Here is a 24,605-nt window from a genome sequence, read left to right as displayed (position 1 = left end):
TCCCAGATTCTTACTGAAAAGTCCCTCATTTCCCTTTGATCTTCTGCACTGAACAGCTAAAAATGATACAATGTTTGTCAAACTTAATTAAATAAGTAGCTTTAGGCAAAGAGCCCAAAAAACTTAAAAAGCTTCACCAAAACCATTTTGCCGTGCTAAGTGAGGCATTTGTTTTTGTCCTTCTTTACACTTTTCAAATGTGTACAGTCTTCATGGAATGAGGGTTGCTACTTTTTTATTTTCATTGTATGTTACACTTTCCCATTCATTCTTTTTCACTGACTCCTAATGAAAAAAGCTAGTGAGAGTATATCATGCTCTTATTAGGCATTTTTAGGTACTGGGCCAAAATAGATCCGTCTTGTACATCTTTCTAATATTTTTATTTAATTTCTGTGTATCCTGTCTTGTTGACATTTAGGATGTATTTTAAAAAATGAGCACTAAGGGGCAGTACTGTGCTTCGACATAGATTGCAAATGGGTCTTGGCGTGTGTAATGCTCTGATGTGTTAGAGCCTGGCATGTTGATTGCATCTCATTCTAAACTGCTGTCCGCATCCAGTAGCCCTAGGATCAGAAATTGAAATCAGAAATAATAGGTGTACCTATTACAGAACTGGCTCTAATTCTAAATAGAATAGTAATTTGGCTATATTATTTAAGAACTTTTTTAAGAGCAACATCTGTTCAAACACAGATGTTGCAATAAAGATCAGAGGTGAAATATCAGTAATAAGCATTGCTTCTATTATCAATCATTGCTGCAGTAACACAATATACTAAAATGTTAAAACTACATGGTTAAAACTATTCATGGGGAAGCCAGGGCAATTACTCCAGGTCATAGTTGAATGTAAGTTAGGTTATTGTGTTTTCCAAAAGATGACACAAACTGAGAATACTTTGTTCTATTCTGTATATGAATGTCCCTAGGTCCAGACTGAGATTCAGAATAGGCCTTTGGTGTTAGAATACACAGAGGGCCAAACAGATACAGAGCAATAAAATAAGGTGTAAAGATAACCCTAGTTCTGCAAGAGTTAACGTTTGGATTTATTCCTAGGCCTTCCGCTCAAAATGCTGGTATTTTTCCTTGCTGGACTGGCTGTGCACCTTGTGTTTTTTACCTCAATATTTGACATATACTTCACTTCCCCACTGGTCCATGGGATGACCCCACACCATACAAGCCTGCCACCCCCTGCCAAACGCCTAGTTCTCTTTGTTGCTGATGGCTTACGGGCTGATACTTTTTTTGAATTAGATGAGAATGAGACTTCAAGAGCCCCATACCTCAGGTAAGTTAACCCATCACTGTTTATAATCGCCATTTCTGTTCACAGTGGGATAAAAGTATCTGTGTTAAAAACATGAGGTTTAAAATCCCAACCTTTCTGAATTCTATTCATATTGCCAGCAGTTTTTCTAACCAACAACTGCCACAATAAAAAATACATATACATTTTTTTCTGCATAATATGAACAAACCTGGGCTGTTTTAACTATTGCAATGCACTTACTCACCCTCTGGATAACCCAGTAGATCCTGTACGTGTACCCACACATATAGCAAATCATACATATCTGGAGAATACTTCTGCTACATTGTTTCAGCAGTCAGAACTAGAGAAAAAGGACAAAAATATATTACTGCTTTCAACAACAGTTGTATTTACAAATATGGGTATAAGACCTGTTATCCAGAATGGTTGGTTGGGACCTGGGGTTTTTGGAGAAGGGATCTTAAGTCCTAGACCTTAAGTCTACTAAAAAATCATTTAAACATTAAATAAACCCAATAGAACTGTTTTGCATCCAATAAGGATTAATTACATCTTAGTTAGAATCAAGTACAAGGGTTCTGTTTTATTATTACCGAAGAAAAGGAAATCATTTTTAAAAATTAGAATTAATTCATTAGAGCTTTCTGGATAACAGGTTTCTGGATAAAGGATCACATACCTGTAATAACATTTTATTTTAAATGTAATGAAATTTAAAATTCATGGTTTTCATAATGCAAAAAAATGTGACTCATTCATTGTCTGCTTTTCTTGTTTTTGATATTTGCAGAAATATAATAGAAACCAGGGGCAGCTGGGGTGTTTCTCACACCCGAGTTCCTACAGAATCCAGACCAGGACATGTGGCACTTATAGCAGGATTTTATGAGGATGTCAGTGCAGTTGCAAAAGGTATTCAGTCTAATCATCATCAGATAATAATAAATAATATAATAATAAAAAGATAACCACCAAAGCATTTAAACTCTGTAACAAAAACTTCTGCCATTGCTTGTTTAGACACACTATTCTTTTTACCTTAGTGAGAGGTGTTAAAATTATGATTTACATTGAGCAGACTATACAAAGTGCTGCAGGGTGCTTAGAGAAGCAGTAAATGCATTTACTACATCTCTATATGAAAAGAAGCATTTTTGCAATATACTTCTATACTTCTACTACTTCTTCTGCAGCTCAATTCACTGTTCAGCTCCCCTCCTGCTCTAAACTGCTTGCAGAACATCTTCCACCAGCTTTAGGAGTGAGATACGATCAGCACTGCTCTGCATTTCGAAGGCCAGGGAAGCAAAGTGGGGTTGTTTTTTACCGAGGTTAGCCTCAATGATAAACAAACACATTAAAAACAACCCTACTGTGCTTCCAATGTATCCATTTTTTTTGTGGAGTATTTTTCTTTATTTATAATTTAATCCATATAGTATCATTCACATTAGATTTATGGGAATAGTAATCAATTATTCTTTTAGAATGTTTTTTTTTAGTTCAGTGTACATGCCATTTTAATGAAATAGTAGCTCTCTTACTGTGTAGCTGACTGTAATTAATATATAAGACAATTCTTTACAGATGTGGAATAAAGATGCGTTAATAATTAATTGGCGGTTGTTTGTTTTAAAATAAAGCTCAGTTGCTTCATAATGCCTGAGCATGTGTAAGGCTTCTCAGGTAGTGTTTGCACCTTGCAGCTATTCCTTGCTCTCCATGTGTACACTTTAAACTCACTGGCAGGGCCAAACTGTGACTTGAAACAAAGGGGAGCCTAAAAGATAAATGTGAGTGCCGTTCCTATTTTTTTACATTCACGCTATAAGGTGATGTTAAGGAACATCTAAGGAACATATGGAGTTATGTAATAAATAAATTAGGGGCAGTAACCCATGGAGCAGTAACCCATAGCAAACAATTAGCAGGTAGCATTTACTTGTCACCTGTTTCAGAGGTGCTGCTGCCATGAGGAGAGTTGAGCAACTCTTTAAGTTGGTAACTTAAAGAACCGAAATATGTATTTGTTACCTAATTATTGCTATTTGATCAAATGTGCTTTATTCACTTTTCTCCCCTTAGGGTGGAAGGAGAACCCGGTGGAGTTTGATTCTATCTTCAATGAAAGTAAATTCACTTGGAGTTGGGGAAGTCCTGACATTTTACCTATGTTTGCAAAAGGTATGTTTTTTTTCAAGGTTTCAAACACATGCACACACACAGGCAAATAAATGTATCCTATATGCCTATTCATAAGGTCAAAACCATCAGCAACCACATAATATGTATAATGTATGTTACCCAAAGGCATGTACTTGGGTCTTTTTTTTTTTATAGGGAATTGAATATAATAAAAAGCTGTGTATATTATTAAGGTTTAAAAAACCTAGGTTGCTGAATATCTTGAAAAATGTTGTTGTTTTATTGGAATCTGAAATAAAACCTACAATTTACACTAACCAGTACCAACAAATGATTTCAGGTTGAATGTAGAATGTTACAAAGGACAGGGATTTATTTAAAACTAAATGGGAACAGAGCCAACATGATTTAAGGCAGGTAGGAAGGTGACATATTTTTTCCTTCATTTTTATTCTCACTTACTAGCCTTGCACATATAGATATATATTTTTTAAATTATTATGAATTATCAGCATTCTGCATGGGTACTTACACCGCCAATGAATATTTATTTAAAAATCTATATTTACTGCTCTATCTTGCTTCTTCACCCTACAAAAAAATTCTCAGTGTGAGCCGAAACCACCATTGCTTTTATATGCCTACTCTGGATGCTCACAGATATACTTTTCAGCCTTTGACATGATTAAAGCTATGATATATAGGTGTGTACTCCAGAAGGCAGGTTTTGTTAGTAAGTACATTTGGTTTTCTCCGCCTGAACAAATAAACTGAACAATTGCCACAGACGTATCAAGGCAAATTTAATACATTTACCAGTGCAGTTACCCAACCTAACTGGATACTTGCATTTATTATCAAACTTATACTGATCAAAACTCTGAGTATAACTGCACAGCTACAATGTAGTTGACTATGTTAGTAAATAAGTCAGCATACAGAATTTTAACAAAGATTGACATAAATTAAAATTTGGTTTATCCCTGACCTAACCTGTAGAATAGTAAGTGTAGTAAATAGTAATATTGTTAAATAGTAGAGTGGTGGGCAGTGATATTAAAGCAATCGCTGATAGTCTGACCACTTCTACTAAAAAGTGACTGATCTTATAACACTGTTTGTAAGATAATAAAATAATTATAATAAAATATTGCTTTAAAGATGCAAAACAATCCTATTGGGTTTAATTAATGTTTTATTGATTTTTTAGTAGACTTAAGGTATGGAGTTCCAAATTACAGAAAGACCCCTTATCCGGAATACCCTTAGTCCCGAGCATTCTGGATAACAGGTCCTATACCTGTATCTGGATCCAGAAAGTCTGATGCTAACAAGCAATTGTTTTTATTGCAGTTTACTTTTCTGAATGTGTTTTTATGCACAAGTTTGGTTGCCTGTTGAATATCTCTATGCAGCACTTTGATTTTGGACCAGTTTTTGCACAGTTATGTACAGTAAGAGTGTATTCACTGTACATTAAACAGATAGATGGATACAGTAAGTTTTGCTTCCCACTGCATCTCCATGGGTTTATGTGATTCATCTGAGGCCTGCCACATTATCTAACTACTCATTGGGGCACATTTACTAATCCACGAACGTCCGAAAAGCGTCCGAATGCGTTTTTTTCGTAATGATCGGTATTTTGCGATTTTTTCGTAAAATGTCGCAACTTTTTCGTAGCCGTTACAACTTTTTCGGAAATTGTCGCGACTTTTTCGTAGCGTTACGACTTGTGCGAATTGTCGTGACTTTTTCGTAGCCATCGCACCGAGTACGAAAGTTTCGGATTCATTCAAGCTTCAGTATTGTGACTTTCCTTGGGCCAGGTTGGAGCTGCAGAGTGCCATTGAGTCCTATGGGAGGCTTCCAAAATCATGCAAAGTCTGAAAGTTTTGCCTGCCGTTTACGAGCGCTCAATACGAAAAAGTTGCGACAATATACGAGTAAATCGAAACGGCTATGAAAAAGTCGCAACAAATTACGAAAAAGTCGTAACGGCGATGAAAAAATCGCAAAAAATATGAAAACGCCTCAAAATGTTCGTTTCCAATCCAAATTTTTCCCATTCGGATTCGTGGATTAGTAAATCAGCCCCCTAGTGTTGTCTCAGTAGGGTTTCAGCTGAGGGTTTTAGAAAGTATTATTAATGCTGAGCAGACTGGGTTCTAAGTCATCATTTAGGGAATGCCTCTTCAGGCTAACCCCCTTCCTTCTCATAAGTATTGCATTGGTAGTCGTCTTAGTGTTCATAGTCATTTGTGGCAGGCCTTTAGTAAAAGCAGTGAGTGGCTAAAGTGGGGACATCAAGTTCTTTACAAAATGCCTTTGAAGGTGCGATCAGACATCATTCTCAAAATTACTTACAACATATATTAACCAAAGAATTATCTATTCGGCAAAGTGATTCCAGCTCCAGTATAGAAACTTGAACACCTCTGCCAATTCTTTTGTTTAGCACAGCAAAGTAGTAGGTAGTTGCTCCATGAAACCCTGATTTCTACCACCCACACCTTAAAAATAAGGAGGGGGAAATTAGAGGCCTGTACCTTAATTTACATAGAAAATAGTAAAATAACTGTAAGCATTTAAGCAGATTTACTGGGGAATGGAAGTTGTTCTGACCAAATACACTGAATCTGAGAGTCCCTACATTGCAAACATGTTAGAACTTTGTATTGCTATAGAATAGGTAAAGTCTTGTAAATATATGGCACCTGAAGAATATTAATGTCCTTTTTATAATTATATTTCTGACTTGTACTTATTTAGGTCTAAGAAAAACATTTCAGTTGCGTATCTATATTTGGCAAGAATGATTTTGTTTCTACTTTGTTGTATCCCTTTTGGAGTTACTGTATGATTATTTTCTTTTTGCAGGTGCCAGTGGAGACCATATCTTTACTCATTGTTACTCTGCTAACAGTGAAGATTTTGCAAGTGATGATGCAACAAAATTAGATACTTGGGTTTTTGAGCACTTGAAGGTAATTAGGGGGGCATATTTATAAACCACTTTTAAATTTGTATGTAGATTAGAAAGAGTAAGCATAATAGTCAGTGTTTAGCTAAATGCATAGACTATATATTCACATTGAGTGCCCTACGCTGTATAAAGGGATTAATCATGTCAGGAAATCTTATTTTTTTTGCATTTGTTCCAATGTGGTACCAAATTGAAATTGCTGGCTTGAACACATTGCATAGTAAATGACCAAGCATAATTTGGAGAGTATGTTGCAGTATACCACCATGCTACAATAATGTATAGTAGCTTATTTAATAACTTATTTCACTTAAAAGGGATACTGCCATCTTTTTTTTTAAAAAAATACCCATTTGTCAGCCCTAGGAATTGGTTTTCTGGGAATGATACTTTTCAAAATGCTCAATTTTTTTTCAAAATTTCAAACGGTACACTCACCTGAAAGTCCTCACCAAGGAGCACTTATGAAGCCAGGTTGCAACAGAAAAGAATCTGTTGGAAGAAATACCTGTCATCCCTGGGAAATAAGGTTCTGAGCAGAGATAAAGATTTTTTTAAACAATGCTTCCTTTTTTAAAAATGCTTTTGCATGTTAAGTCATATATTTGTGGGTGGATATAACAGTGCAGCTGTTTCATGCCTTATAACTTAGATCATAGCTATCTTAATTTCCTAATATGATAAGTTTACACTGTGTGAGATAAACCCTACAATTTTAAGAACCCATAATATATAACAGTTTTTGTTGTACAAAATGTAATGAATTCTTTAAATTTTCAGGGTAATGTGTTTTGAGAACAATATAGAGTTGTCCCACACTGCCTTATACATCAGGTTTTAAAATGTGTAATTTTAGGAAAAACTGCCCAGCACTAATTTGAAGTGCATGAAAACACAATAGAAACATAAGAAAATGGAAAAGATTATCCCTTTAAAGGGGTTATTCACTTTAAAATTTTAATATAATGTTAAAAGTGTTCTGAGACAATTTTTAGGTGTGTTTTATATTATTTGTGGGTTTTGAATTATTAACTTTTTGTTCATTAGCTCTCCAGTTAGGAATTTCGGCAGTTTTCTGGTTGTGGTGGTCCAAATTACGCTAGCAACCAGGCAGTGGGTTGAATGAAAGACTAGAATATTAATGGAGGAGTGCTTGAATAGAATGATAAGTAATAAAAAGTTAAAAGCAATAACATTATAGCCTTACAGAGCAATAGGTTTTTGGCAGCTGTAGTAAGTGGCCCCTATTTGAAAATTGAAAAGAGTCAGAAGAACAAGGCAAATAATTAAAAAGCTATAAAAGATAGAAAAAAATGAAGACCAATTGAAAAGTTTCTATAAATTCTATAACATATTAAAATTCAAGTTTACTTAAGATTTACCAAGTGGTGATAGACAGCATAGGAACAGGACACAATATTTTGAAAATGTGGGTTTATGCCCTTATCTGAATTATTCTTTGTACATTTTAGCCATAGCATTACGGTTATTCTAAAACTGGAAATGCTGTTATTGTGTTTTTACTTATTTTGTGTTCACTTCTTAAGTGTATACTTGTATTTTTGTCATTGGGAAGCATAATCACTACATTTCCTACTCTCTGTTAAAATAACTTTGAGGAAGGAGATAGTTTGCCAGTTAATCACATGTATATTTGTAAACAAATAGCAATTTGTAAAATGCATTTTTTTTGTCCTTAAGGCTTTCTTCAGTTCTGCCCACAGTAATCAGACACTGCTTAGAAAACTAAATGAAGAAAAAATAGTATTCTTCCTTCATTTGCTTGGATTGGATACAAATGGTCATGCGCACAAACCTGGTTCCAGGTGTGTAGATTTTTATGCCTATTCCTTGTACAGGAATATATTTACTATATTTACTATTCAGTCCTTTGTCTTTCTCTTTTCCAGTGTTTTACAAACCACTAATAGGATTTATTATAGTATACTGGGCTTTTGGCTTCTGTGCTGTTTGTAGGATTTAACACACACAGCTATCTTAGTATGAAAATAATACCATTAAATGATGCCTGGTTTCCTCTGCCCTGCTGAGCACACTTATTAAGGCAGTAGTAACATCACTGGATGTGATGACAGGTTTTTGTACAGAGTTAATAAAAGATCAGCCTGACAGCAGTTATACAACGAAAGCTCCCTTTCCTTAAGTGCTATAGTGCTATAATGGATAGAAACATATTTACAAAGCTTTTTTTAACTTGCTTAATTTTTTTTGCATTATAAATAACAATATGCTTCAAATTACGGATATCTCAAAAAATAATACTGAAAAACAAACTTACAAAATGTATCAATTTGTTTTTAATCAGCTATGTCCTTTCAGTAACATCTGCACTGTGCATGAGTTTGTTTTTTATTAGGCCAAATCAGCTAACTTTTACACTAGTTTGTACTCACAGAATTTGAACTTGTACGTAAGAATTGTTTGGACCAAAAGCTCTCTGCAGACTAAGCCTTTATCACAATGACATAGATACAACGTAAGATGCAGAGCCATAAACTTATATCAGTGTTATGAGAAAGAACCGTTTTTACTTTTTTCTTAAAAATATTAAAAAAAAAACCTGTATGGACAAAACTGACTCAAAGTACAGAATTTTTAATTGATAATATTTAGAAAGTTTCTTAGTTTAGTAAGATGAAGATAATATTAAATTTTCTTCGCTTCAAATTTTCAATTAAGATCTCCGTATCCTGGCATGGATCTCAGCCTTAAGGTTTCTTGAGCCATCATCATACTTACTTGATCCTAACAAAACTTAAAGGGATCATGAAAGCAAAAGACAGATTCTCATGCAGGTGGGGATTGCAGATTGTTTTCTAAAGTACACCATTTGATTATTTAGAGAACTATCGGGTCACTCGGGAGGAAATTCAAAAGAGACTTGAACATGTAAAGGTAAACAAAGGTCCAGGGCCGGATGGGATTCATCCCAGGGTATTATATGAGCTGAGCGCTGTGATTGCCAAACCTCTTCACATAATTTTTCAGGATTCATTGAGGTCTGGCATGGTGCCAAGAGACTGGCGGATTGCTAATGTGGTGCCGTTATTTAAAAAGGGATCCCGTTCTCAGCCTGAAAACTATAGGCCTGTTAGTCTGACATCAGTAGTAGGAAAACTTTTGGAAGGGGTAATAAGGGATAGGGTACTTGAATACATTGCAGTTCACAATACTATTAGTTTGTGCCAGCATGGTTTTATGCGTAACAGATCTTGCCAGACTAATTTAGTCGCCTTTTATGAGGAGGTGAGCAGGAACCTTGATGCTGGAATGGCAGTTGATGTCATCTACTTGGACTTTGCTAAAGCGTTTGATACAGTACCTCACAGAAGGTTAATGATCAAATTAAGGAATATTGGCCTAGAACATAATATTTGTAATTGGATAGAGAACTGGCTGAAGGATAGAGTACAAAGAGTGGTTGTAAATGGAACATTTTCTAATTGGACCAGTGTGGTTAGTGGAGTACCGCAGGGGTCAGTCCTTGGGCCTTTGCTTTTTAACTTGTTTATTAATGACCTGGAGGTGGGCATAGACAGTACTGTTTCTATTTTTGCTGATGACACTAAATTGTGCAAAACTATAAGTTCCATGCAGGATGCTGCCGCTTTGCAGAGCGATTTGACAAAATTAGATAACTGGGCAGCAAACTGGAAAATGAGGTTCAATGTTGATAAGTGCAAAGTTATGCACTTTGGTAGAAATAATATAAACGCAAACTACCTACTGAATGGTAGTGTGTTGGGGGTTTCCTTAATGGAGAAGGATCTAGGGGTTTTTGTTGATAACAAGTTGTCTAATGCCAGGCAGTGTCATTCTGTGGCTACTACAGCAAATAAAGTGCTGTCTTGTATAAAAAAGGGCATTGACTCAAGGGATGAGAACATCATTTTGCCCCTTTATAGGTCCCTGGTAAGGCCTCACCTTGAGTATGCAGTGCAGTTTTGGGCTCCAGTCCTTAAGAAGGATATTAATGAGCTGGAGAAAGTGCAAAGACGTGCAACTAAACTGGTTAAGGGGATGGAAGATTTAAGCTATGAGGTGAGACTGTCGAGGTTGGGGTTGTTTTCTCTGGAAAAGAGGCGCTTGCGAGGGGACATGATTACTCTGTACAAGTACATTAGAGGGGATTATAGGCAGTTGGGGGATGTTCTTTTTTCCCATAAAAACAATCAACGCACCAGAGGTCACCCCTTTAGATTAGAGGAAAGGAGCTTCCATTTGAAGCAGCGTAGGTGGTTTTTCACGGTGAGGTCAGTGAGGTTATGGAATGCCCTTCCTAGTGATGTGGTAATGGCAGATTCTGTTAATGCCTTTAAGAGGGGCCTGGATGAGTTCTTGATCAATCAGAATATCCAAGGCTATTGTGATACTAATATCTACAGTTAGTACTAGTGGTTGTATTTATAGTTTATGTATGTGAGTGTATAGATTGGTAGGTGTGGGTTGGGTGTGCTGGGTTTACTTGGATGGGTTGAACTTGATGGACACTGGTCTTTTTTCAACCCTATGTAACTATGTAACTATGGATTATGTGTTCTGATTCTCTTATTTAATAAGGTGCACTAATAAAAGATAACTATAAATAAAGCATATTTACAGTGACATGGGCAATGTGAAAAAATGGGCAAATTTTACTTGGAATTAGAATGAAATATGGAAGTGCTTATGAAGTATGGAGTAATTATGGAGCCTCTGTTTAATACATGATTTTTTATTGTTGAACAAATGTAGCATTTCTGTATCATTTCACATTTTAAGGGGGAGATGAATATTATAACTGAATATGAACTTTATGTAAAATGTCTTCTTTAACTCTGGCAAATTCTGTTTTGGAAAAAGAGGCTTAGGGTTTCTATATCCACAAACCACCAGTATGCCACAAATTATGTGACATGTTGATGGCTAGACAGTTTTAATTTCCAATTTTTTTTTTATTTATATTGGGTCCTTGGGTAGTCACAGAACATAAAACTCTTTTTGGAGGGCAGCATTGGAACCATGGATTTTTATTTGGAAAATTTTAAAATAAAAAAAATTAAATTGTATTTAAGAATTTCCTAAAAACTAAAACTAAAAAACAAAAAAAGCATCATAATAAATCAGTGCTATATCTACAGTAAATACAACACAGTAACTCAGTTAGTGCATCAGTTATTCAATATACAGCATGTTCATGAGTCACATTGTTAACATATTTCAATTTAGTTAAAATTAGGGATGCACCAAATCCAAGTTTTGGTTCAGGATTCAGCCTTTTTCAGCAGGATTTGGATTCGGTCAAATCCATGCCTGTGACTGAACCGAATCCATATCGTGACTTTTTGTCAAATAAACACAGAAGTGGAAACCCTTCCTTATCTTAATTTGCATATTAGGATTTGGATTCGGTTTGGTATTCGGCCAAATCGTTCACAAGGATTTGGGGTTTGGCCATATCCTAAAATTGTGGATTTGGTGCATCTGTAGTTAAGATGTGGATCCCTTGGTCAGAAGAATTCCTCTTACAGAATGAAACAAATAAGTGAAGAATAAAAACAAGTCTTAACCTCATAAACATGTGCTTGTATCTGTGTATGTATTTAAAAATTGTGCTTGATGCCACTCAGTCCTTCTTGCCTCCTGTTCCAAATCAAGCACAGTTTAAACAATTAAGCACAAAGGTACCCTGGAGCTGCCACCACCTCTGGACCACGCAGTAGCTAAAGGGTTTCCTCAGTGGTGTGTATCAATAGGCACATGCATCACACTTGCACCAGAAATGTTACCAACCAGACTTGGAAAACTGTCAGTGCAATTGCATACAGTTTACAGTGAAGTGTTAGCCCCCCCAAGTGACTTTAATTGCTTACCTTTTACCCCGGCCGGTGCCCCTGTTAGGAGAAAACTGCACCAGCCGGGGTAGCTGCGAGCGTGGCCTCCTCTACCTTCTTTGCGCGCATGCACAGAAGAGTCGAAAGCCGAACTTTAATAAAGTGCGCATGCGCTGGCCCAGGGATTTTGACAACAGAAGGAATCGCTAGCTGCAGGTACCCCGGGCTGGTGCGGTTTTCTCCTAACAGGGGCACTGGCCGGGGTAAAAGGTAAGCGATTAAAGTCACTTGGGGGTGCCTAACATTGTGACTTCAACTTTACTTCTCCTTTAAGTGAAAGGTACATGCAGACTTGATAGGACTAGGGGTGGGAAAGGATGCCGTGCTTGCTTACATTTATGTACAAAATAGCTTAAAATAGTCAATTCTGGCTAATACACACTGTACATCTATGTACAACTTATATATCAGATTTGTAATATGAGGCATATATGTCTTTGGAGGGTTAACAAAAGTAGTGAATAGATGTTGTATGAAGACCACACTTGCATAAAGACATGTTCAGATCTCTCCAAGTGACAGAAACTGTATATCCAGGTTTCCATATAAATGTTTGTGTGTTTGCACTAAACCTTTTTGCTTTTCAGTCAGTGATTTTCTCATTTATTCTTATGAAGGGAGTACAAAGAAAATGTGAAAAAAGTTGATAAAGGTATCAAAGAAGTGGCTTTACTGTTGGAAGACTTTTATGGAAATGATAATAATACAGCCTATATACTCACCTCTGACCATGGCATGACAGACTGGGGTAAGGGCATTCAATATTTATCATACTTAACTTTCAAACATATAATTTTTACCTATTTGATTTTTCCTATTTTATTCTTTTTTAATGTTGTAAAAATATAGTCTAATGAAATTTCATACATCAATTTTGGAATATGTCTGTAGAGGTCCTCTTTGATGTACATTTTGTAGTGAGATACATTATAAGCACAGAAGTCCCCTGCCTGAAATTCTCTCATTAGGTTTCTGCAATTTTTTGCAACATCTGGAGCTAACATGGCATATAAATATTTAAATGTCCTTGGTTGTGTTATATCCTATATCTTAAGATAGACATCTTTGCAAACACACATTCTCTAGCCTGAAGTAGTGCACTTAAGCATTTATCTAAACATATTGCCCTAAACACCATCTATTACAAATCCACAAACCTCTATTGCAAACTAGTCAACCACTTTATAATACAGGTTATTAATGCTGCCCTACCTTTGTAGTCTCTTACAATGTGTTACTAACCATCTAACCATCTCCTGTATAAGTCTCCTATAGCAGTGTTTTTCAACCTTTTTTGGGCAAAGGCACACTTGTTTCATGAAAAAAATCACGAGGCACACCACCATTAGAAAATGTTAAAAAATTTAACTCTGTGCCTATATTGACTATATATAAAGTAATTCTCTTGAATAGGAATCAAATAAACACAAAAAGTATTTTCCGGGACATTTTATACACACAAAAATTTTATATTATATATATATTATTATTAATTGTTTTCTTGCATGTCAGGCTGCGGCATCCAGGGGTGTCCCGGGATTGTCCTCCGGTGGGGAGTAGGGCGGCTGTGCATGGGCCTGGCCCCTGGTGGATCTGGTCTGTCGGGGCAGGGCCTGGGCAGTTGCTCCCCCCGGTCGGGTTGTGCCAGGGCAGGATAGTGCTGCCTCTCCTCTCTGGTTGCTCCGCCCTCCTGGATCCGATGCCGGATGACGTCACAGGCAGTGACGATTTCCGGGCATCAGGGAGCCAGGAAGTGGAAGGTGTCCCAGAGGGGACCGGGGGAGTCTTGTCTTCACCTACGGCACACCAGGCAACACCAGGTTGAAAAACGCTGTCCTATAGCACACCATTTAGAGTAATGTAGGGCACTCCGGGCTAAGATACAGTTGCCCTTTAAAGAAACAATCAAAAAAAACAAACAAACAAAATATATATATATATATATAAAATATATATATATGGACAGAGAGCCGCACACACAGGGACTTAGCAATAAAGTGAAAAAGTTTATTCAAAAAAATCCAATGTTTCGAGTACTGACTGTACTCTTCCTCAGGGACAAACCAAAAACCACTGAGGAAGAGTACAGTCAGTACTCAAAACGTTCTAATATATATAGAAGGAAATGAAGGCAGCATCTGCCTTCATTTCCTTTTTCAGTTTTTCACTGGGTGGTATGTATCGTTTTGTTTATTGATGGATATTATGATTTTTTTTTACAAATGATTATATATATAATAGATAAAAAAATTTTTTTTAACTACAGTACCTCCTTGATTTTGTTCTGGTGTGCAGGGTTTACTTGTGGGTCTTGTTCCTATAGTATACCATACCTTGGTCTTTCTACAAGGAACCACACCATGTTAAAGGGAGCAACCAATTAAAGACATGCAAGGCACTGCAAGTTGGTTAAAGACTTAACAGTTACTAGAGAAATCCCTTCATGGCTACTTATATACATGAAGGCTAATATTGCACAGTGTAGTCAAAATTCTCTAACAAAAAATGCCTTATAAAAAAAGCATGGTTATTGGCTACTAACCTACAAGTCTACTAGCAAAGTGTACAGATGTTATTAAGTAATTAGCTGAAGACAGAAAATATGAAGATCATCATGCTTTTATTGTAGGAACTCTAAACTATATGGAATATGGACAAGAATGCTATATGGTGGGTGGAAGGTGTTAACTGTACAGGGCTAAACCCTCAGCGAGCAAGAGGCAAGGGGAGCACAATGTAATTGGCAGTGTTGATGGTTATAGGTGGTTGCAAGGGAAGGAAATAATTATGGTAATCATTTCTCATTATTCATATACTTTCTGATATATTTTACTATATATTTTACTATAAAGGACATGCTTTGCTTTTTACCAAACAAAGCATTAGAGCTTCCATAATATATTGTTGGTACATTGGTATACTTTGTTTGAAGGGTCTCATGGAGCTGGACACCCATCAGAGACTTTGACACCTCTGGTTGCTTGGGGAGCTGGGGTACGTTACCCTACTAAAGTTCAAGAACAATCTGATAAACAATCCAAAGGTAAGAAGCTACTAAGCTTTCATGGGTAACAAATCACAAAACAAACTTTTGACATAAAATGTGCAATAAGTAGTTGCAGTAACTCACAAATGAGAAACCTTTAATAAACCGGTATTGCACCAATTCTCTAAAAGTTTAGAAAGTTACATCTATCAAAACACTATAAATTTTAATCCAAAGATCTGATTTTATTTATTCTCAGTATTACTTTAACTAAAGGCAACATGTTTTTCTGGGATTTATTCAAATCATTGGTGCTGTGGGTGAAGCCACAAAGTCATGAAGCATTTCTATGTACGCCTTCCAGTAGCGTTATCAAAGTTTCTTCTAAGCTGTGAGTGCGTACCTGTGCATGCTAGTTACAACACCGTTGCACACTACCAGTTTGAAAAGAAGAATGGGTAGGACTAAATGTATTGTTATTATTATTAATTATTTACATTTATTTATAAAGCACCAACATATTCCGTGCTGTACAATAAGTGGGTTTCATACATTGGACATACAGAGTAACATATAAAGCAATCAATAACCAATACAAGAGGTGAAGAGAGCCCTGTCCAAAAGAGCTTACAATCTACAAGGAATGGTGTTTCAAGCCTAACATGTTTGTTTACTAGAAGCTTGCAGACGGGTCTTGGAGACAAATAGTCTTGGAGAGCATTTATCATTAAGCTGCTTGAATATTAATCCATTTATTTATTTTTTAAACCTTTTCAGTATGGGCCTCAGTTTGCCTCTCTAAAGCAGAGTTTTCTAACCTTTTGTGTTGGACAACAAAGAAACTTCAGGGTTCTGCAACTTCTTAGTAAATAAGCTCCCTTGACTTGTTTGGATGCCTAAAGTAACATCTGACTTAGGAGTTGGCTTATTTCCAAGTTCTCCTTTATTTGAATTTCGACTTTTAGCCCACCAGAGTTTGTCTATTTTGTAAAGTCCCTTACAGTTATCCAGTGCTTTGATGTTCACATGGGCATTTGCTAATAGAGTAATATTAATTGCAGTGATGATTGGGTTGATATACCCTAGATAACATTCTTTAAAACTTTAACGTTAAACCTTTCTCTTTTTAGGATAAATACATTTAGGATAAATTGTAAATGACTACTTTTCTTGATGAAAAATGTTACAGTGTGCATTGCTAAACATTTTCTGTTACTTGTCTTTTAGCATGGAAGCTAGAACATTTAAAGAGAAATGATGTTAACCAGGTACATTAAAGATTTTTGCCAACATTTTGTATTAAAAATCGTTTTATATGCACCTTACCAAGTTGGGTATAAAATATAATAGGTTTTCCCAACATGTATCTATGTAGATAATGTTGATTCTAGCATCCGTTGATGCTAGAAAATTCTGCATTTTTTTGTAGTTAAGCTATCTGAACATGATCAATAAAGTATTATGCAAAGTATGCTAGAAAATTAAATAGGATTTCATGCTGAGTTATTGTGTTTATAGATTGTTTTATATTATTATTTTAAAAACAGTAATAGAAATCATTTTTATTGCACCAACATTTTTAAATTTTATGCTGGAAAAGAACCTGTAAGGTACAAAATCTTGCTACTGGGGAACCATTTTTTGGTTCAGTTGAAGACCTTACACTATCTACACTTAACCTAACTAGATATACAACAAAGATGGGAAGGACAGTGAGAAGATTCTGAGAATTCTGTCAGTAATTCCCACAAATGCCCATAATACTAAAATGAAATATCCAGTCACCATTAGATCTACAATGTAGAGATGGGCTTTGACTAGTAGATATTCATTGTCCCCGGTATAAATAGCAAATTAAAGTCTCCCAGTAACCATTATTGTAATGCCTTTAGAAAACAAATTTTTATTCACTTTTTAATGCTCCGTAGACATCCTGCACTCACCAGCCGCGACCTGTCCTGGGGTCATGGCACTACAGGACTTTGTCTAGAGGATGTGAAACAGATGCACCTGCATTTTTACCAGGGTAAAAGAGTTACTGGCACTTGCCATGATAGATAAATATTGGCCAAGGGTGTGAAGTCCAGTACTTTTACAAGTAAAAGTACTGTAACTTTAGAGTATAGTAGTAGTATTTATGTGGTTGGATGTTTACTTCTCCTCAGTTCTCAACTAACCTAATGGCACAATTAACTCTAAGCACAATAAATGCTAACCAAATAGTATTCCAACATTTTCCCTTGGACTAATATAGAAAAGGTAACAAAAAGAAAAGGCACTCAGGGCTACAAGGGAACAAACCCTTTAAAAATTTATTGCGGAGGTGCAACGTTTCCGAGCAAACCTAGCCCCTTTATCAAGCATCAAGCAGGGGCTAGGTTTGCTCCGAAACGTTGCACCTCCGCAATAAATTTTTAAAGGGTTTGTTCCCTTGTAGCCCTGAGTGCTTTTGCTTTTTGTTGCCTTGCAGTTTTGGGAGGGTGCCGATCCCTCTGGCAGTGTGCACCGGGCGTTCAAGTTTGGAGAGCCAGGGTGTGCGGAAACGGTCTCTGTTGTGCTAATATAGAAAAGGTTCCTGAACTAAATATTTATTTTTTGTACTTATGAATACCTATTTTTTTTTTAAAGTTCAGATAGTATTCATGCAACCTTTTCTACATAAGTCTGTCTTTTTTTTTCTTTTAAAAATTAAAAACCTGATTCAGCAAGATATAGTATAAACCTTTGCTTTCTATGATGTTTAGATAATACTGTAATGTCATCTTTAATGAACCCATTTGTATATCTGTCTGTAAACTGACATTATCACATTTAATCCTATTACAAAGATTAGCACAATTATGCTGGTTATCTCTAGAAGTAAACAAGGTATATAAACAGCAATAGATCTGGCAGTATCAGTGTGCTATTGTCCTGCTTCTTTTCATTATGGAACAGAACTCAACACATCATTAGCCATTGTCATCACCCGATATGTCCTTGCTGTTCCATGTCTTTGCTAATAAGAAAACCTTGCCAGCAGTGTGTGGTTGTTATAAGGAACAAGGGCAGTTGTTACATGCTAACACAGACAACCCACTCACCTGCAAGGATCAGTGTTCTTTTCATCTTTTTTCATTTCAAGGGTCCTTTATGGCTTAATTTTGTGGGAAGATTGTGTTGGCTGTCATTGATTTTATACAGCCTTAGTTTAATTTTTCACATAGTCTTTGTAACCACGATTCCTGCCGTTTTCCTAAATGGTTGTTTGGTTCCAATTAAAGGGGCACCATCTTGAAAATGAATGAAGGTTTTCGTAGTTACTGAAAACAGCATGTAATGTATTGTGCGGAAATGCATTTGTTTCCCTTAACAATATATGCCCAGCAGTCATGAAACAGTCTTCATTATTGTAGAAACAGCATTCCTGTTAATTTATGAACACAATACTAGCAATCTTAACAATAGACAAAATAGAGGAATCACAGCAAGATTGATGATCTATAACTAGAAACTCTTGAAAGTGTTGTGGTTTAAACTACAACAAAAAAATCATTTGGATTTTCTGATAAATCATTTGGCTTGAACTAAATTGTCAAATTGGATACTTCAGCATCTTTTAGAAATGAATACAAACACACAGACTTTATTTTTCTATTTTAGAAAACCTGTGCATTATGGGTAATCTTTTATTTTATTTTTAAAGGCTGATGTGGCACCATTGATGGCATCGCTGATTGGAATTCCTTACCCTCTGAATTCTGTGGTAATGTTTTGCATGATATTTTGTTAATAACAAGCTTGGTTAATACAAAATGCAACAAGAACTCACCTAAACTGAATAGCTGAGTTTTTTTTTTTTTAAACAATCGGGTTTTGTCACCCACATGGGAAGTGACTTCATTGGCAACAACAACATCCTGGATTGACATAATTAGTTTGTTAGGTTAAAATGATCATATATATTTTTTTATGTTACACCTCCTGTGTTATGCTGGGATTGCTTGACAACAGTGGTAACAAGGATATCAGAAGGGCATTTTATTTCATTCACAGGGATGATTCTTTGAGTTATATGTTACACTTAGTATTTTGTTTCGTTATTTTTTGACTTGCAGGGTATCTTGCCTGGGGAATACCTTAATAACAGTGAACTATTTAAAGCAGAGAGCATGCTTACCAATGCACTTCAGATTCTGGAGCAATTCAAGGTAGGCAACATTGTTGTGTGCAGTAGGAACCCTAATAAGTATATACAACTGATTCTGTGAAATTTGTACATTTGCATATAATGCATTCCTGTGCTGGAGCATCGCATATACAGTTGGGGGGGTAAATAGGCTAACTAGGGAGGTACCAAGAAAAATACATTTTGAATATATTTTTAAAGGAGAAGGAAAGGCTAATAAAGAGTTAATCTCAAGCTGCAGGCAAACCTTCAGTTGTCTCAATAGTGCCCTTAAGTCTCCCCATATTTCACCTGTTCAGATGATCAGAAGCCAAACAGGAAGAAAAAACGCTGAGATGTGTAAAGAAAGTTGCCATAATGCCTCACTCCTGCACAGACACCCAGACCAAGTGTACATGCTCAGTTAGTAAGACTATGGGGGAGATTTATTATGTATGTATGTATGTATGTATGTATGTATGTATAACTTTATTTATAAAGCGCCACAAGGGTACGCAGCGCTGTACAATCTTACAAAATTACACACAGGGAGGACAAGTGATATAATAAATAAATACAATAAATATATATATATAAATGCACAGGGAATAAGTGCCATGTGGTATGAGACACAGTAGGAAAGAGGTCCCTGCCCCGTACAGCTTACAATCTAACATACAGGCACAAACTGGAAGGTAAGAGTACCAGGTATGGGCATTTGCCCTTAAGTACAGGACTAGGCAAAATAATGTTTTAGTGCTCCAGAAGGCAACAGCTGAGCTTTTTCTTAAAGAGAGTGGGTGAGTGTTCCCTACGGAGAAATTCAGGGATAGGGTTCCAGAGGTAAGATAGAAAGGTTTAAGACGCGAGAGCGCAGTGGGTGTGGATGGTGTAAAAAGATGGAGGCTCTGAGAGGAGCGGAGGAGACGACCAGGAACATGCAGGGAGACCAGTGAAGAAATCTAGTGAGGAGCAGAGGAGTAAAGGGCTTTGAATGTTAGCAGGGGGATTTTGTAAGCTATCCTTTGCTTAACAGGTAGCCATGCTAGAGAGCTTAAGTGAGGCTGAACAGGTTCCCTCTTCGGAGAGAGCAGGAGGATCCTGGCAGCAGAGTTTAAAATTGATTGCAGGGGAGAGAGGTGGGAGCCTGGGAGGCCGGTTAGTAGGAGATTGCAGTAATCTAAGCAGGAAAGGATAAGGGCATGTATTAGTGTTTTAGCTGTTACTTGTGAAAGAAAGGGGCGTATCTTGGAAATATTGCGGAGGAAAAAACGGCAGTTTTTGGCAGTGTTATTAATATGGTTAGAGAAGGAGAGTGACTGGAAGAGGATCCCAAGGCAGCGTGCAGAATTTACAGGGTTGATGGTCATGCCGTCAATAGTAATGGTGAAAGGAGGAGGAGGGCCAGGTTTGGGCAGGAAGACCATGAGTTCTGTTTTAGCAAGGTTAAGTTTGAGGTGGCGTTGGTTCATCCAGGAGGAGATAGCCAGGAGGCAGTTAGCAATCTGGGTTTGAACATCAGAGGTTAGTGCAGGTGTGTATAAATATATCTGGATGTCATCTGCATATAAGTGATATTTAAGACCAAAAGAAGAAATAAGGTCTCCTAAAGAGAGAGTGTACAGGGAGAACAGCAAAGGGCCAATCACAGAGCCCTGAGGCACCCCCACACTAAACAGAACCGGGGTAGAGGATTTGTTAGCAAGAGCAACAGAGAAGGAGCGGTTAGAGAGATAGGAAGAGAACCAGGATACAGCCTGATCCCGGATACCCAGAGAATAGAGAATTTGCATAAGGACAGAATGGTCGACAGTATCAAAAGCAGAGGAAAGGTCTAGGCGAAAGAGGACTGAGTAGCGTCCTTTGGCCTTGGCAGTCTGGAGATCATTTGCCACTCTACATAAGGCCGTCTCAGTTGAGTGTGCAGGCCGAAAACCAGACTGCATAGGGTCCAGCAGATCATGGGTGTAGAGGAAGTTAGTGACATGAGAAAAGACAAGGCGTTCGAGGAGTTTAGAGGCTAGGGGCAGGAGAGAGATGGGACGGTAGTTAGAAAGGCAGGACGGGTCCAGTTTGACACATGCTTGTTTGAATAGAGAGGGAAAAGTACCAGAAGCCAGAGAGGAATTGAATATGTGGATAAGAGCTGGAGTAAGGGCAGGGGCACACTGTTTTAGTAGGGATGAGGGCATAGGATCCAGTGAGCAGGTAGTAGGCAGAGAGGATCGGAGAAGCTGAGGAACTTTAGACTCTGTTACGAGATTGAAGGAGCTGAATACGGAGAGAGAAGATTTAGGAAGTTTGAGATTACCGGTATCTGAAGGTTGGGAAAATTTTTGCAGATAGAATCGACTTTGCTTTTAAAGAAGTCCTGGGGCGTGTGTTCAGATATGACTGATTCATTAGGTGAAGGATGAAGTAGTTAAATAGCAAATTAAATATGGAGAATAAGCGCCGCAGGTTTGATTTATTATTATTTACAAGTGTGTTATAGTATACTTGCTTGGCCTGGGATAGGGCAATATTGAGGCATACCATAAGAAATTTATAGTGGAGGAAGTCTGCTTTCATGTGTGATTTCCTCCAAATGACAATAGAGTTGTAGGTATTTACCAGTAACTCGGGATCAGAGGAAGCACAGAAGGAGGAGAGGCTAGAACTAAGAGAGTTAGAGAGAGCAGTTATATCAACCATTCGTGTGTTGCGAATCAGGGTTTTAGGCTGAGCGTTAGTAGAAGGAGACACGTGCGATATAGAAAAAGAGATAAGATTAGTATCTTGAAGAGGAAAAGGCTCACTGTTAAATGCAGATAGATCTAGCTTTTTGGAAAAGACCAGATCTAGGAAATGACCACCCTTATGGGTAGCTGTATTAGTCCACTGCGGGAGATCCAAGGAGGAGGTTAGATGGAGAAATCGAGAGGGCCAGGGCTGAAAGGGGTCATCTATATGGCAGTTGAAATTGCCTAAAATAATTGAAGGGGTGTCAGAGCATAGAAAAAAAGAGAGCCAGGATTCAAAGTCAGAGAGAAACTTAGCCAAGGATTTTGAAGAAGGAGGTCTGTAAACAGCTGCCACCTGCACAGAGAGAGGGATTAGTTTAGGCGACTAATCTCCCCGAACTACCATCCCACCGGCGAAAATGTAAGTCGCCAGTGGGATGGCACACGCTGCGCTTCGGCAAATTGCCGAAGTTGCCTCGCGAGATCCATGTGAGTTCTTAGCATTCTTGAGGGAGGGGGGAGCAGGAGAGAGGAGACTGCAGAGAGCTGCGTGTCTCTGGCACATGAATTACAGACATAGAAATCTTTTGACAGAGAAGTCAGTGCAGCGTTTCTGTAATTGCTTATGGCTGTATTTACATAGACCTTTCTGATAAAGCTTACTTAGTTTTTACCTTTCATTCTCCTGTAAGATGGAACAGTTGGGCAACATACCACCCCTAGGCCCTGGCCTTTGTGGCCTTCCAACAAATCCGGGCCTGAGAATTACAGGTGTAGGATCTATTATGCAGAGGTCACATGGCTGTGGCACCCAGAGAGATTATGGCTAGACCATGTTATATTTAAAAATTAAATATAAAATAATCTATTTGTGTTTTGGAGAAATGGATTTCATTGCAGGATTCTGCTGGAGAAGCTCTATTTAACTGATACACATTTATAAACAAAAAACAAAAAACAACCTATTTTCCCATACATAAATTTGGCATCTATATGGATTCTTGCAGGTACTGTTTTATTATTACAGAGAAATAGGAAATATAAAAAAAAAAAAAAAGGAATTATTTGCTTAAAGGAAAAGGAAAGGTAAAACCTAAGTAAGCTTTATCAGAAAGGTCCATGAAAATACAGCCATAAGCACTTACAGTAATGCTGCAAAAAACCATATCTTTCTTGTCTTTTTTTTTTGTAAACATGATGTTCCAGTGGCTGACTTCCTCTCTCAGAAACATCACTAATTCCCATGGCCAGAGTCTGTGCGGTTCTCTCCTCTCTCCCTCCTCCTGCTAAGAACTCCCTCCCCTAGGAATGAGTGATCTCAGCTATAACATCTAGAGCTGCAGGCAGAGAATCTACCTAAAATGGCAGCTGCTATCTTAAGCAAAGGGAGAAAGCTTCTAAAACTGTTTACTCAGGTATGTTAATGGTTTCTGCAAAATAAATATATTGTTCTAGGTGGCACTAATGTGGCAAATCTATTGGTAGTAAAATGCCAAAATTACTTTCCTTCTCCTTTTAAGGGCATGTAAACCCTACATTGTCCTACCATGGACACGTCTCTCCCACCTAATACGCATCATTTATACATCAAATATTGCCTCCATTCACCAGCACATTTTCACAATTAGCAGCTTTCACCCAATGGCCATTTTACCTCTGACACATCATCAGTGACAATTACATCTACAAACAGCACATTTTCTTTTTTTTTTTTTTTTAAAGTGTTTATTTATTAGTTTTATTTAACAAACAGACATTAACAATACAGATAAATTTGGTCAGTTCTCTCTACAGGTTGTCATGTTACAAAGGATAATCACATGTTATTCATGTTATACATAAATTATAAAATGCGGTTCAATAAAATACAGTGTAATAAACAGGATGTATCTCCTTATTGTTTTGGTCTTTATTTATGAATTACTACTAGTCAGATAGTATCCTTTCTTCCCAGCCCTGTGTTGTAGTCCTAGTCGTTTGCGCTTAGGCCAAGGGGTAGATGTCTACCCAGGGACCCCACACTTTATCAAATTTATCTGGATTACCCCTGGCTTCATAGGTAAGTTTGATCATTGGTAACATTTTATTTACAAGGTTAAGCCATTGAGAAACAGTAGGAACAGTGGGTTTCAGCCACTTCAGAATTATGTTTTTTTTGGCATAAAATAGTAGCGATCTGCACTTTGTGCGGGTTTTGTTAAGTGGTATTACTTCGTCCATTACTCCAAAGAGACAGAATTCTATTGCCACTATGTGTGGTATGGCTAAATTATCATTTAAGCATTTCATGATTCCTTTCCAGTATTTTTGTATCTGGGGACAAGACCATATAATATGATAGAAGTCTGCATGGTTAGCCTTACATCTGGGACAGTCTGGAGATCTGTCGGGGTAGATTTGGTTCAATCTAGCTGGGGTATAGTAAAATTGGTGTAGGAT

General features: G+C 37.2%; 1 protein-coding gene across 1 annotated transcript in view; it reads left to right on the top strand.

Moving 5' to 3' along the window:
• The window catches only part of pign (phosphatidylinositol glycan anchor biosynthesis class N), a 171,764-nt gene that overhangs the window by 21,052 nt on the left and 126,107 nt on the right, over window positions 1–24,605 (top strand). Inside the window, exons 2-11 of the mRNA XM_002934389.5 lie at window positions 1,066–1,300; window positions 2,076–2,197; window positions 3,371–3,469; window positions 6,311–6,417; window positions 8,118–8,242; window positions 12,928–13,058; window positions 15,243–15,353; window positions 16,524–16,564; window positions 18,982–19,041; window positions 19,394–19,486. Of these exons, the coding sequence (XP_002934435.2) occupies window positions 1,080–1,300; window positions 2,076–2,197; window positions 3,371–3,469; window positions 6,311–6,417; window positions 8,118–8,242; window positions 12,928–13,058; window positions 15,243–15,353; window positions 16,524–16,564; window positions 18,982–19,041; window positions 19,394–19,486 (1,110 nt within the window). The 5' untranslated portion in view covers window positions 1,066–1,079. The remainder of the gene's footprint in view (window positions 1–1,065; window positions 1,301–2,075; window positions 2,198–3,370; window positions 3,470–6,310; window positions 6,418–8,117; window positions 8,243–12,927; window positions 13,059–15,242; window positions 15,354–16,523; window positions 16,565–18,981; window positions 19,042–19,393; window positions 19,487–24,605) is intronic.

This window comes from Xenopus tropicalis, chromosome 6 (genome assembly GCF_000004195.4).
Source record: "Xenopus tropicalis strain Nigerian chromosome 6, UCB_Xtro_10.0, whole genome shotgun sequence".
Classification (NCBI taxonomy): domain Eukaryota; kingdom Metazoa; phylum Chordata; class Amphibia; order Anura; family Pipidae; genus Xenopus; species Xenopus tropicalis.
This window is presented reverse-complemented; position numbering and strand designations above follow the sequence as displayed.